This window comes from Chrysoperla carnea, chromosome 4 (assembly GCF_905475395.1).
Source record: "Chrysoperla carnea chromosome 4, inChrCarn1.1, whole genome shotgun sequence".
In the NCBI taxonomy this organism is placed as follows: Eukaryota; Metazoa; Arthropoda; class Insecta; order Neuroptera; family Chrysopidae; genus Chrysoperla; species Chrysoperla carnea.
The window spans coordinates 10,249,858-10,264,992 of NC_058340.1; the positions used below are offsets into that span (position 1 = coordinate 10,249,858).

General features: G+C 28.4%; 1 protein-coding gene across 1 annotated transcript in view; it reads right to left on the minus strand.

Annotated features, from left to right (window-relative positions):
• Positions 1-1,378: 1,378 nt before the first annotated feature.
• Positions 1,379-15,135, minus strand: part of LOC123298541 (transcription factor collier-like) — a 100,961-nt gene continuing 87,204 nt past the window's right edge. Inside the window, exons 5-6 of the mRNA XM_044880572.1 lie at positions 5,296-5,369; positions 1,379-1,451 (exon numbers count right to left, since the gene is read on the minus strand). Of these exons, the coding sequence (XP_044736507.1) occupies positions 1,379-1,451; positions 5,296-5,369 (147 nt within the window). The remainder of the gene's footprint in view (positions 1,452-5,295; positions 5,370-15,135) is intronic.

Sequence of the window (15,135 nt, forward strand, 5' to 3'; positions counted from 1 at the left end):
AATATCTTCCTATGTAATAATCAAAAAAATGTATGCACTTTTGTTTTTTTCTAAGCGGTGCTCTCACTAAATTTTAGTAGGATATTACTTAGAACACTAGAACAAACTCTAGAATCTGAAGTATCATAAGGGATAGCAACTTTAGTATACCTTGTATATATGAAATATATCAAAGTATACTAAGTTTAGTCCCAAGTTTGTAACGCTTAATGATATAGGTGCTGCGAACAAAATTTTGGTGTAGGTGTTCGTATAATTACCTAAGTTCCCATTCTCGGTTGTCTGTCCGTCTGCCTGACTACACGATAACTCAAAAACGAAAAAAGATATCAAGCTGAAATTTTTACAGCGTGCTCATGACGTAAAAAGCGAAGTCGAATTCGTCAATGAGCAACATAGGTCAAATGGGTCTTGGATTCGTAGTACCCATCTTGTTAACCGTTAGAGGCAGAACATAAATTTAAATATAAAAACTGTTCCTTGTTAAAAATAAACAATTTTTGATTGAAACATTTTTTCGTAAACATCACTGTTTATCCGCGAGGGCGCAAATTAGGATTGAATATTGTGCATACATACTGCTATATGGGAATATCAGTCATGTTTGTGTGACATGCATGTATACCTGGCTATCTAAGAGTGGCTATCTCTCTTTACTTACATGACGTGTGAAAAAATAAACTTTATATCAAATTTACTTTCAAAAAAATCAAAATAGGTTCCCCCGTTTAGTATCTACGATGCTACAAACAAATCGATTAGACCTGACTGTATGTCGGGAATTCCTTTAAAATTTTAATATTGAGACTTCCAGAATTTAATTTTTTTTTAAATAAATTATTATCAAGCTCATTTTTTATTTGAGATGGCTGGTACATGATGCACTTTAACCCTATTGTTCATTGTGTTATCTGAAGAGATATAAGATATGATATATTGACCGTTCCTATATTCAAATAAAATTAACAAATAATAATAATAATAATAAATTATGGTCAAAAAGACCATGATTAACGTATATTGTAGGTTTTCCATCTCTAAGATTGTTGGAATTAAACAATTCCCCAAAGTTCTTACAAAAATCAAAGTGTTATGTAGCCATTTGCAAAGCAAGTGCTTAGTTTTAAAAGCAGAGAGAATATATTTGTTTACGACTATCACAGAATTTACCCCGTACATTCGATCTTTTTTCTATTTGATTCTTGAATTCATAAAGACGCAAATTAAAATCTCTGTAAACAATGTCAAATCGTACAATAACGAAGCTACAATATATTATTCTAAAATTATTAAAACTCTGCCTCAAACTTGTAAATTTCTGTCGACTGTTTAGAGTCGAAAGCGTATACGATTTTAATTTGATTGAATGAGATAAGACTTACCTGTCAATAATAACTGGATCTGATGGTGTTTCATTTCTATTACCACAGCTTTTTTTATCACAGCATCGACTGAAATGTTAAAAAAAAATAACATTCATTAAACATTTAAAAACAAAAAAAAGGTAGTAGATATATATAAAAAAGAGTTAGACATTAAAATTGTCCTAAATGTTATAACTTTTCAACGATATTATAGTTACTGTGACTCTGTCTGGTGAATGCTTGCCTATAGTGCTCGTCAAATTGTCATTTTACAGAAAATAACAATTTAAAAAAAAAAAAAACAAAAGCTCATAGAAACTAAAACTTTTTTGAAAGCTGGTTTATTACTTTTTACTTAGATGGGAGGTGTTAAAATTAAACCATTCTTTACCCCATATAAATTTAAACGTTCACCCGACAATTTTATAATTTAGGTTTTTTTCACGCTAATGGTATTTTTATAATATTTAGATGCATATTCTTTTAATTTAATTTATAAAATTTGCTTAGGCATGCCCGTTAACATGGAATGTCAATTCATAACAATTAATATCACGCCAACGTGTGACTTTACATAAATTTTTTGAAAAACTAAAAACAAAACTTTATTTTTATGACAAGCTAGAAAATTCATTGAAATAATTTTCGTTAATTATTTTATTACAGAAATAAATTTTGCCAGGTATTCTTCTTATGTGATTATTATGTAAAATTTCACTAAATTATCAGTTTTAACGAAATTGTTTCAATGTCAATACAAAGTTAAAATAATTTTGTACATATAGAAAATACCGAGACATACGAATTTAACTTTCAGCTGAGATTGAGTCACCAAAAACATCGAGTGATTGAAGATGACGAAAGCGATGAAGGAATATAGTATAAATGTATGTAGGTATGTATGTATGTATGTATGTATGTATAGTTTTAGGTTTGTGTTGTTTGTTATGGTAAGACGAGGGGAAAAGATAGACTCCCTCGGGAGTATGGACCGCCTATTCATGGATAAGAAAAAGGGGACCCTTTGCCTTCAACATCAGGAAGTGTATAAGAAGATTCACTCTCTTTGCCTCTTGTTCCTTGATGGTGTATACGTGAATATATATCACCATCCCCGATATATATAACATTGTGTTAGCTTGGCATTGAAATTGTTGCTGAATATTATTCACCCTCACATTCAATTCATTCAAATCCAAGTAGAATCATCTATAGCTATACCATTAAAATTTATACAGCATGTTTTCATCTTTCCATCGATTTTCATGGATTTTTGTCAAAATGTTTAAACATCGATAAAGTGATGAAGCGCGCTATATTTAATCAAAACGATATACTTTTAATTACCACAACAGTAAGAGCAAGTCTTTTATCTATAACTTTATATTTTGACAAAAACGATGAATATGAGGTGTCCAAACCTGACAAACCATGTGAAAAAGAAAGGAGAATAAATTTTCAGTTCATTTTATATGACTTTAATTTATAAAACAAAATCTTTGGGTAATGATGCGCAGAACTTCTAAGTGCAAGATCACAGTGGAACCGAAGATTAGAGACAAATTTTTTTTGATTATATTTCAAACAAACTTATACGTCATAAGAACAAAGATAGATTAGTCTTGGTTTCTTAAGACGGAAACTGATAAACTGGCTAAAATAGAAATAGAACATGATAGTTTACGGCGTTGACTTAAGTACTTAGACCGTTAGATAGGGATATATTTGAATGCAACACTCTATTGTCATGATGGGAGCTGAAGAGTATATCAACAAAATTTTTTCTACTAAAATTATGTTAAAGGGATGGGGTGATAAATAGATCTTCTTTTCGCTGCTCAGGGTAGAACTACGACCAAATTATTATATTTTATTGAGCAATTAGGTTTCAATCTTTCAAAACCTTAATCTAACTCCGTCATTTGCAAGCTTTATGCCAACTCTTTAGGCAGTAATTTCTAAAACGAATAAAATTTTGATTGTTTTTCCTAACAAAATCCGGTCCTTATGGTTTTCGTTAGAATTTATTTCTTAAATATGGCAAGCAAATTTTTCGATATGCATTAACCGTTTTCCATAATTAAGTTTAATTAAGTACGCCTGGCATCTGAGAACCATTGTGATAAATAACCAAAATTTTCGTCATACTAAGATTACAGACCCACTTCAATGGTTGCAGAAAGTTTTTATTATGAATTATCTAGCATACTTTTAGCAACGGAAAAGCTGTCTGGAAAACATCATTTATATTGCTTATAAGAAATCGGACAATGATCAAAAATATAGTGTCTAATAATGATTTTAAAAATCAGCAGCTTTTCAAAAGTTCGCATCCCTGCGAATGGTAGGAATGAAGTACATCAGCTGCCAGATATACTTCATCCCTTACCTAACTTCACTAAAACCATAAATTCCATAGAGGCTCAGTTATCCGATCACTCGATAATTTGAAACGTCCAATTATCTGAACACTTTTCGTTCGCCCTTTCTACTCCGCTTCCTACGCCCGTGAGAGTACAATCATATAAAATTATATATTTCCATACAAGCAAACATTCTATGCAATCCCAGTAATCCGAACAAACCGTACATTCTGCAAGCCCTTGTTTTTTATTCTATCCAGATTATCAAAACTACTGTATCAAAAATCCAACCGTCTTAGGATCGTGTTTTTCGTGGCATTGCTTTCTGTTGTACCAAAATGTTTTTATTCCAACATGAACATCCCTGTATATAATATGTACACATTTTGTGTAGTTAACAAAACTGTACAAGCTTCACTGTATATCTGCCCGCCCCGCCTTCCTTTGACTTCCCCAAGTTTTCGAATCTAATATAAGAAATAGGTGGTAGGTAGGTAGGTAGATAGATGGATATTATTATGTTTTTGCTGCCTTGGTTACAATAATAAGTACAAGAAACGCATTTACAATGTAAGCAGTTAACAACTTAATTTATGTTATATTTATAATGTCAAGTTTAATTTTCAACTGTATGTATGTAAAACGTTATACCGATTTTTTTGTTTTTTAAATAATTTGAATAAGTAACCCTTTTTCATTTTTATGACTATGTAAATGACGACATTTCTCCAATATAACATAAAACCGTAAAAGAATATTTATATGCAATTAAAATAGAATTCTTCTGTCTCTTCAGTTGAAAATTCCTATTCTAATTTTTTTTTTATTATTTAAACTTTCAAAATAATTTAAAAGTATTAATTTTTATTTCTTTTGGAGAAAAATACAATTCTCTGTAGATTAATAATAATCGAACTTCGAATTTTTTTTCATTCCTGTAATTTTTGGTTAAATAGCAACAACTTTTATGAATAGGCCCAGTGTATACAGGGTAGGCTCTCATCTTGCGTACGCATTAAACTTGACCTAGGTTTTCAAGCTCAATGAAAAGCTTAGTCTACTCACAATAACTGATAATCGATAGATGAACACTCTGAATTAGAATGTTGTTTTTGATTAAAAAAGTAACATTTTTTGTTCGAAACATTTTCCCGCAAACCGTACAATTTACACTTGTCGAATTTGCCAATCAATCCAATAAAAGTGGTTTGTTTTCTATAAGGACCATTTTTGTTCAAAATGAGTGAACAAACACCGAAAAAAGCTAGATTTTTGTTATTAAATTCTGTCGGTTTACAAAAAAAAGTTTGAAACAAAATATATTTGCATTTTTATAAAGAACAACTTTCTAATTTCAAGTGTTCGTCTTAAATTTTGCCACTCATGAATAAGACTTTTCTTCGATTAAACTTATTTTTCGTGTTTCACGTATATGTCAAATTAAAAAAGAACCCTGTATAAAGTGATTCGGAAACATGATAATGACTACCCTATATAACATATAGAAAATTTTTGGTTGCACAGTAAAATTTTGCATAACAAATAGAAAATATTATTTCTTAACTCACCTGCACATAACTTCATGTGTTAATAAAACTCTGCACATTTCTGGATTTTTATCTTGGCCTTCATACATGATAGCCTGAAAACAAAAGTTGAATATGAGAAATTTTTAAAATTTAAATTAGTTTTCTTATATTAAAGGCTTTAAAAGTTATGGAAAAAGGTAATGACAAAAACAAGTGCAATAAAACTAGACGCGTGCAACAAAAATTGTCGATGAACTTTCCAAATTTAAATTTTAAACAAAATTCAGTTTTAACAAACTAAAACTGAATTAAGATTCCTTTTCTGTCAATCAATAAAAATATTACATCAGAACTTTTGTATTCATGTTGTAAATGTTTACTATTGGCCGGTGATTATGACAGTTCACCTTTCTAAAATAACTGTGATAATAAAATTTAAAAGATGCCGATGATATAAAAAAAAGACTAAAAAAAAAGCCAAGGGAACTGAATATTAAGAACTCAATTAATTTTAACACCATACTTAAATTAATCCGTTAATTATTAAATTTTGTCAAGTGATATGTTATACTACACCTAAATATTTATTTCAGTCAATTCAAATATAAACATCATAAATAAATGTTTAATGAATGTTATTAAACAAACAAAAGTCACAAGTACTCCGTACATACACGGAGAAAAATTTCTTATATTAATACTTAGCTCTGAACTACCAAACAAATATTACTTGCAATCATCATTCATTAAAATAGCAAATTTCAAGTTAAAAATGGCTATATATTTCATTACAAACGTTAATATGGTAAAATGGAGAAAATTTCTAATTTATATTATTTTTTAGATTTCAAAATATTTCCGATCGTGTCAAATAAGATCATAACTGGCGTTTAAAAGTACAAAATAAAATATGGATACTATTTGGTTAGAATTTTGAAAATTCCTATCTTTGTAAAATATTTCAATTTTCTATGAAAGTTCAGCTATGAAAGATTATCGCATTACTAAAAGTTCAAGAATGTTCAAGTTGTAGAGTTTGAAATCAACATAGTACACTATCTACTTTGTCGATTATAAAGAGATAGAAATTTGTGCTTGTAAGTTGCCATTAAGCGTGCCTCTGGTCAAATATTTAGCAGGCCGTCATAAAACAATATGGTTTTGACAAATTTTTGTGATTTTGATAAATGCTTTGATTATTTTACTTATAGAAAACTAACACTTACAGAGAACTGTGTAATAATAACGAAATTTTTCGATATCTGCCTTGGTTTTCGAAATATCGAAGGCTAAATAATCATCATCTGTCAAGTTATCTGCCAAGTTATAAAATAAATCACCATCAACATTGAAAATATTCTTTTCCCATTAGACTAATGTTAAACATGCCTACTTTTGAAATCATTTATTTATTTATTTAAATAAACGAGTAACTTCCACCCCCCTAAAATTTTCGAATTTGATTTAGATTTAGCCAACTTTATATTTATACAGAATCATGCTGTAATTTTCCTGGCGCTCCTACATCCTTAAATGCATTTCTATCGATAAAATTTAACAATACCACGATTTAAAAATCAAAATTTTGATTACATACAGAGTAAAGGTGAGTCGCAAAATATAAAGAAAAATTCACCGCATACATTGTATAGTATAACACATACGTGGCAGATCTAGATAATTTTATCCAATGTGATAAAATTTTGGTGTTAGAAATACCTTCAATTTAATTTACACAATCATAAAATTGCCATACCATATTGGAATAAAATGATAATTTTATATATTATTAGATGTAATAATAAGGAGTTGTAAGTGTAAGTATTGAATTGCTAATTGACAAATAACTTGATTACGAGTTTGAAATATCGTAAAATTTAATTACAGTTTATACAGTACATTATATGGCCTGGAAATGGTACAATTACAGATAGCGATAGAATACTATATACCTACTAGGATACTATATATATGGGATATAGAATAGCCTCCAATGGTTATGTCGTAAAATGACGGTCGACGATCGTTTCAATGTACACGTTACGACCTCGAATAGCCCTCAGGACGTTACGAAGATCGTGTGTCGATAAGGATAACGTTTGTTTGTGTGTAGTTACATCGCCCGACAACGATGCAATTACTATGTTTAACTACTATCCTCATTGCCACAAACCTTTTACTATAGTTAGCTTGATATGTGCTATATGTTATATCTATGTATGCTACGGGAGTTTATTTGTATCCACGATATGAATACTACCAAACAAGAAATTATTGAAGAATGTTATAGACTACTATCTGAGTACAAAAAATTGAATTCTTGAAACAAATGAAAATATGTCAAAAATAAACTTGAAATTATTTCTCAAACCATTAAATAATTACTATAAAACTTTTTTGAGATATTCTTACATTTAAATAAGATGTTTTTAAGAAACAAAATTTAAAAGTCCAAAATTTCTTACTTCACAAACCAGTATTGAAATTTTCAATGCTTCAAAAAAATTATTAAATATAATTATCTGTCAAAATATTAAATAAAATTAAAAGTAAGGGGAATTTGTTAAAAATAATTTTATTGCTTCAAAAGACGTTCGATATCAAGCCAGTATTAGTATCAAGTATTATTATATTGTCAGTTTCAACCAGTAGATGTTTTGTCAACAGAGTATTCAAGTTATCCACACACGCGCATTACTAAAAAGTGAAAGGTAATCGATCACTTGATTTTAATCCTCATACCTTTTTTTCATACTAAGCGCCTTATATGAAAATTGATTCTTAAGGAGTGAACTCCAAAAATTATGTAGTTATGGTAAGTTATTATCGTTATTTGGTCATTTGAATATGTGGCACCATAAGGATCGCACTCACATGAACAGTTTGATTCATCTTGTATAACGTAACTCCATAAAATATAAAGTTGTACCATTGGTACAAAATATTTATAGGATTTCACAGAGAGTTGACTAACTAAATTTAGGACAAATTCAATGTTAGTAACAACCTGCTACCTTTGAGTATATACAAATCTAAATACTAAACTAACACTTTAATATCGAATAATAGATACGTACATATTAAATACAATACAAACTAATATGTATTATAGGAAATACCAACCAACTATAAGAGAACGATATACACAAACATACTATTTATCACTAAATATTATCATGGTTTTGCTTATTCTATACTTATTTAGTTGATACTCGTTGAAATAAAACAATGAAATATTCAAAGTTACTTGATTTTAACTACGCTTTTAGAATTATGATCCTTATTGCATGATATTTCTCGTTTGCTGGTTGGAAGATAAAACCAAAAAAACTGCAACAGACACCAAAAACCGACATCTAAGTTACCTAGGAAACTAAAACTTTTTCAATCGATTCAGGTTGCCATGAATTTTGAGAAAATGTCATATTCTTTTTAACTTGTATAAAATCAAAAATAAAATCAATAAATAAATTTTTTTATCAAATAAAATCAATATACAAATTTAGAACTTTTAATTAATGTTTTGCTGCAGATGCATATCCCTGTCTCTATATATTATAAATGTGAAAGTAAGGATGTTGGTTAGTTTCTTTGTTTGTTTGTTTGTTTGTTACGCTTTCTCGCTAAAACTAGCGAATGGTTTTTAATGAAACTGAACAGTAATATAACTCATACATCAGAATAACACATGAGCTATAATTTATAAAGATATATTAGAAAAAAATTACAAAAATTAAATTTAATCTGATATTTACTATTTTAAATTTTTACAGAAATCTTTAATTTATGGTTCAAAATGATGATTATAGATGGAGCAGATGTATGATCATAATTTTGAACTATAAATTGAAGAGTTCTGTAAAAATATTAAATGTCAAACAATTCATGGTTATCTTTTATTATATACTCAATGAATTATGACTATTTTACAATTTAAAAAATTGGAAAATGTGCATACCTTTTAGCTGCATAAAACAATGACTTCAAGTGTTATTGAAGGGAGATAAGTGAGATACAGCGAGGTGGGGGCTATAAAGCGGTGATTTTAACTTTTAATCCCAGTGAAGCGGCGCGGCGGGTATCAAGTTAGTATTCTTATAAAATATTGGAATATTTTCGTAAACAGGTATTGAGGACCTTCAATGAAATATTGTATATATTTGGCAGTTAAAGTTAATATTATGTATACAAACCTTTAAATTCAGTATCTATAACCTATACTTTGGTATCAACTTTGCCATAGATATATTGCGTAAGTATATTTAGATAATCATACCAAAACTAAATCTATACATGCATAAATATTTAACGCTAAGTTTATTTTAGGGGGTATCATTAGGCAAGCATTGTTCCTATTTGTTATTACAATCTAAATTTTCAATTCCAAACATTTTCCTGAAATATACTACAATATGTACATAAAACTGGATTTGCATTTAATACCGCCTATTTTAAGGAATGTTGCTAAAACAGCCGAATAACTTTCTTGTGATTGTTTCAAGAATTTCTGAATGTGTCAATTTATAATCGGTTACATTAATTATATAAAAATAGCGATAATATTAATAATAATAACCAAATTATTGTTCAAATTCTGCACAAAAACCTGTAAACTAAACTAATGTTTTGGTTTAGCTCTTCAGTTTTTGACACAGCATTCAAGGAGTGTTAATGATTCAATAATACACAATTTTGGATCAGAACAAAAAATATCTATAGAAGTAGATAGGTTAGGTTAGGTTATAGTGGCTGTCCTGGGGTGGGACACACTTAAACCATAGGGTCCGTTGAGATACTGAAAAAAGTGATTGTCCATCCCCGGTCACTACTCCATGAACCATTTGTAGCTGTTTAAGAACAGCAGGAGAGCTTTGACGTCGACGGACTTTAGGTCGAAGAGGTCGTCAAAGAGAGGCTGGCTGAAATAAGTACATCTCCTGATGAAAAGAGCTGGGCAGTGACAGAGAAGATGAGACATTGTCTGCTCCTCCTCACCACTGTGACAGCTCCTGCACTAGTGGTGATACACTGCCAAGTCCAAGCGTTCAGCATATGCCTGCCGCCCAACGAGTGTCCTGTAATAGCCGCCCAACCAGTGTCCTGTAATAGCCGCAACAACTTTGCGAACAGAGGCCCTTGGAAGTGATATAAGATCTTCAGAACGCCTGTGCCATTTCTGGCAAGCTCGTCGGCTTTGCAATTTCCTGAAATATCCTTGTGTCCCGGTACCCATGCCATGTTCACATTCATTTGTACCGCCAGCTCCTTTAAGGATGTACGGCAGTCCTGTGCTACCTTTGGCGTTAGATATACTGATCTGAAGGATTTAAGAGCTGCTTGGCTAATAAATCGAAGTAGGTAATATCAGTAGTCTTTAAACTTCAAAGCATGAAACAAATCATTTACTTGTTTTCAAAAATTTTATTCCAAGATGGACTAAATCGGTGCATTAGGAATTTTAATCTAGACTTCTATTATATGAAAGTCCACCATTGTATTCAGGTAAACATTATACTAATTGAAACATTTATACATCCATTTTGCTAATGCATTCGAAAATATTTTTTAAAAATTTTATAATATTCGAATGTCAATTAAAATTTGCAGACAAAACAAATATTTGAAAAAAAAACATGATAAATAATTTAATCCACATAGAATATATTGTTTTTAGTTTTTTTTTTAACAAAAAATTGTTTCTTTAATTCGATAGACAATATTTGATTAATTAAAAAAAAATTTATTAAATAAATAAAAAAAACTATTCAAAAAATAATATTTAAAATACAGAGTTTTGTTGTTTGTTGCAATAACAACATCACACAAGAATTATTTGGAATATTTCCAATATTGTTATCATACCCATTTTTTGTTATTGATATTCAATGTTTTTGTTTTAATTTAATTTTTCAACACTGAATTTATAAGCTACAACATTTTTTTTTTCATTTGAATTGTTATACGAAAAATATTGGTTTTTGATTAATTTTAAAAAAATGTTTTTAATATTTCATAGTTTTTTAGACTAATTAAGAGCATTTAATTTCATTTATCAAATTGCTTAGTTCATTTACACACACACAAATTATGGATTGATTTTTTAAATTTAATAAAAAAATACATCATTTTGAATTTTAATTAAATCAAGTTTAATTTGATTAAATTTGAATATTTCAAATAAATCATACAATATTTTTTAAAATTTCGATAAATTTTCAACAAGCAATTAATTTTTGGATCATTCCTTAGAGGAACTTTATAACGTATTTTTAACTAATCTGAATATTCTCCAAATAGTGCAAACATATTGTGTTCCGTTCGAAATGTTTTCAATAGATAATTTTTTGTTTCGTTTTGACAGAATTAATAAAAAATTTAAAATGTGTTATAATTATATACAATATACATCCGATAATACAAAGTGCTACAAGATCGTCTGTCATAGATATCATAAAAATAATATTTCTCTCATCAATCCTGATCCTGATATATTATAAATGTGAATTTTTGTGAGGTTGACTGAATGTCAATCTAATTATAACTGCTAACTCGTAGGTATATTTTAAACATACAGGACATGCCATATTTGAGAGTTACGTAATTATTTTAATTCGGTAATTTTTTGCTTTAAATCCGGAACTATTTTTTTAAAATCTTGATTATATACAGGCTATACTTGTCTCTATACATAATTTAACGGGTTGTTTCAATCATTCTAACCAATCCGAACCACTTGGTATCCTATATATTTAATATCTTTGCCTACAAACGTTTTATTACGCTTTCACGCAAAATTACCGAATGGATTTGAATGAAACTATAAAACAATATAGCTCATACATTAGAATAACACACAAGCTATAATTTATAAAGATATATTAAAAAAAATTATTAATTTAATTTGACATTTTAATTAAAGATTTCTGTAAAAATTTAAGATAATAAATGAATTTATGGTCATCTTTTCTGATATACTCAATGAATTATGATTGTTTTACACTTAAAAAAATGGAAAACTGTTCGTATATATTTGATGTGTAAAACAATCCCTTCGGGTGTTAAGGTACGGGGTAAGAGAGCTAGACGCTATAAAGCGGTGATTGTTACTTTTAAGCCCAATGAAGCAGGCGTGTATCACTATTTTCCTATTAAATGATTTGTATTGTTAATTTAAGCAAGTTGTAAATAGCAGCTTTGGATAATTGACATTGAGGTCAAGAATTGGGATATTGATGGATTACCATTATATATTGAGTATAAGAATTGTATCGAGAACACTCTGTATATTATAAGAAGAAAATTCTGAGAAAAGTGTCATAAAAAAATTACCTTTTGATAAAAATTCAAGAAACAAAAATTAGTCGTTATTGTTTTTAAGAAATTTTTTTGAATGCCGCACATAATCAGAGTTATTTAGTTTGAATAAAGACAAAATAATAAAAATAATTAAAATACTACTGAAACACTTTGTACATAAATTTATAAATCTGCTGTGACATTTAAATGCACTTTTTAAATATTTTTATTATTCACAATCTCTTTTTCCAAACCATATACGAATGAATTTTTTTTTTTTTTTTTTTTTTTTTATATAATTTTGTTTTTATTTTTTTTATTTTTGCAGATTTAAAAATTGCATTACATAATATAATAACAATAACAAAAACATTAACTGTCGTTCTGTCAGCAACATTGAATTTTTAGTACATATTATAAATATTACACAACTCTATAGTCCTAGTTCTATGTACCTACCATAGAGTAGACAGATTGTATTTGTATCTCTTCTCTATGCTCCACATATACAATGTATACGAAAAAAGTGCTACTAACAATTTTAAGTACATATCTCTAATATAACAGAGTTATTTAATTGTTTTAATTTTTTTTGGGCTTTTTGATATTTCAATAAACCTAAAGCATTATGTTCGTTTTTTTTGTTTAAATGTACAAAAAACTAAAAGCTTTATAATCTATTTGAATTAAATTACATTTTTATTCTTTATTTCTTCTAATCCATTGTTTAAAAGTTAAAAATCATTTATAAACAAGATTTTTTTCATCCAACTCTGCTTTATTTATAACAAGTTTAATTATTTTAAAATGTGTCTCTCTAAATAAAATTATCACTCTCAAAATAAAACGTTTTAAAAAAATGTGAATCTTTGTTAAATTTGTACTCACCATAATAGTGAAACACTTTATTAACAACCGAAAAACAATCATATAAATGTCGAAATATATCTATCGCAACGTTATCGAAGTTTTATCAAGAATATTTCAAATTCGGTAGTTTTTCACTCATCATGGTCGTTGAGTTGAATTTATTCTTTCGATATATCGCTCTTAAAATTATATGCCAATTTGTATTTTTTTTTTCACGATTTACGTTTTAATTTTGACGTAATAAAGAAACCATGCTCAATAATTATCATGAAGATTCGATAAGTATGAAAGTATTTTTTTTTATTTGAGAAGTATGAAAATATGCAATTTGTGTAATTAAAAAATAATAATTACGCGATAAAGGATCTTGGAAAAATTGGTGAACGTAATACAAACCTGAAAAATAACAATCAACCTAGAATCACAAATAATAAAAAGAGCGAGAGACGTCATAGGACACCTGGTAGGAACTATATTCCGTTCGTATTTTTTTTTTTTAGTTTTACCTCCCAACCAGGAAACAAATCAGAACGAGAACGTGCGATATGAAACATCGTTCCAACAGTTGACTAATTGTACTAACACCGGTTCAATTTAACTGTCCATCTGATACATGAAAAAATAAGACATCTCGGATTAAAAGTATTTTCTGAGTATAATTTATTAAGAATTGTTCTCAACAAAAATGATATGATTAAAAAACAATTTGGTATTGACAACAACAACAATAACAACAAAAAAACACCATAAATAAAGCAAGCAAACACACAAAGACTTTATAAATAGGGAGGAGAAGACCAGAATTATAATAAGGTCTTTTAATACAATAACACATGTTGCTGCAATATAATACATAATCCAAGAGATTTAAGCGCATCTATATTGTATATGTAGGTACACACTATTTAAGTACATAAACATTACATATTCAATTAAACAAAAATTTATCAACTGGTTTTAGTAGCAAAAGCATCTTAATCCTTGCAACACAATTTAGAGGGTATAGTTGTTAGTTTGTATTGGGGGTATTTAACTTTTATAAACATATTTTATATCAATGAAAATTTATGTTGAACCCTATTTAATGTTCAATACGTAATTAAATACATAATTATTCCATGTATTAAAATAATAGTTTTTTTTTTTTTTTTAAATAATTTTTTCAATTTATAGGTTATTAGGTATAATCTATGTTTGTTCGTTCTCGAGGCGTTTTTCCGTTTCTTTTTGCACTTGACAAACAATTTTTCAAGACCCAACTATGTTCCTTATCGCACTTTATCGTTCTGATTTGTTTGTATGTTGGAAGTTGAAACCAAAAAAAAAAAAAAAAAAATGTAAAATAAAAAAATTAAAAAAAAGGATACCATAAAACCGACCATTTTCACCCTAGGTCAAATAGGAAACTAAAAATTTAAGAGATTTATCTTGCCATGAATTTTGCTTGCTTTTTCATTAAAAAACATGAGTAGTGAAAGTACCAGAAAATTTTCTGTTATGTAATGTATATTTATGTGAAGTATGAACATATTGGGCTTACTACTAGACCAAAACTGTCATATATTTGACTTCTAAAATCAATACCTTAAATTTTCAGAAAAATAATATTGTAAATGAAAAAGTAAGTGCTATGCATTTATAATGTACGAAAGTAAGAAAGGGGTATAGTTCTTACCGGGTGCCCATTACACCTCTCGTTCTTTTTGTAATATT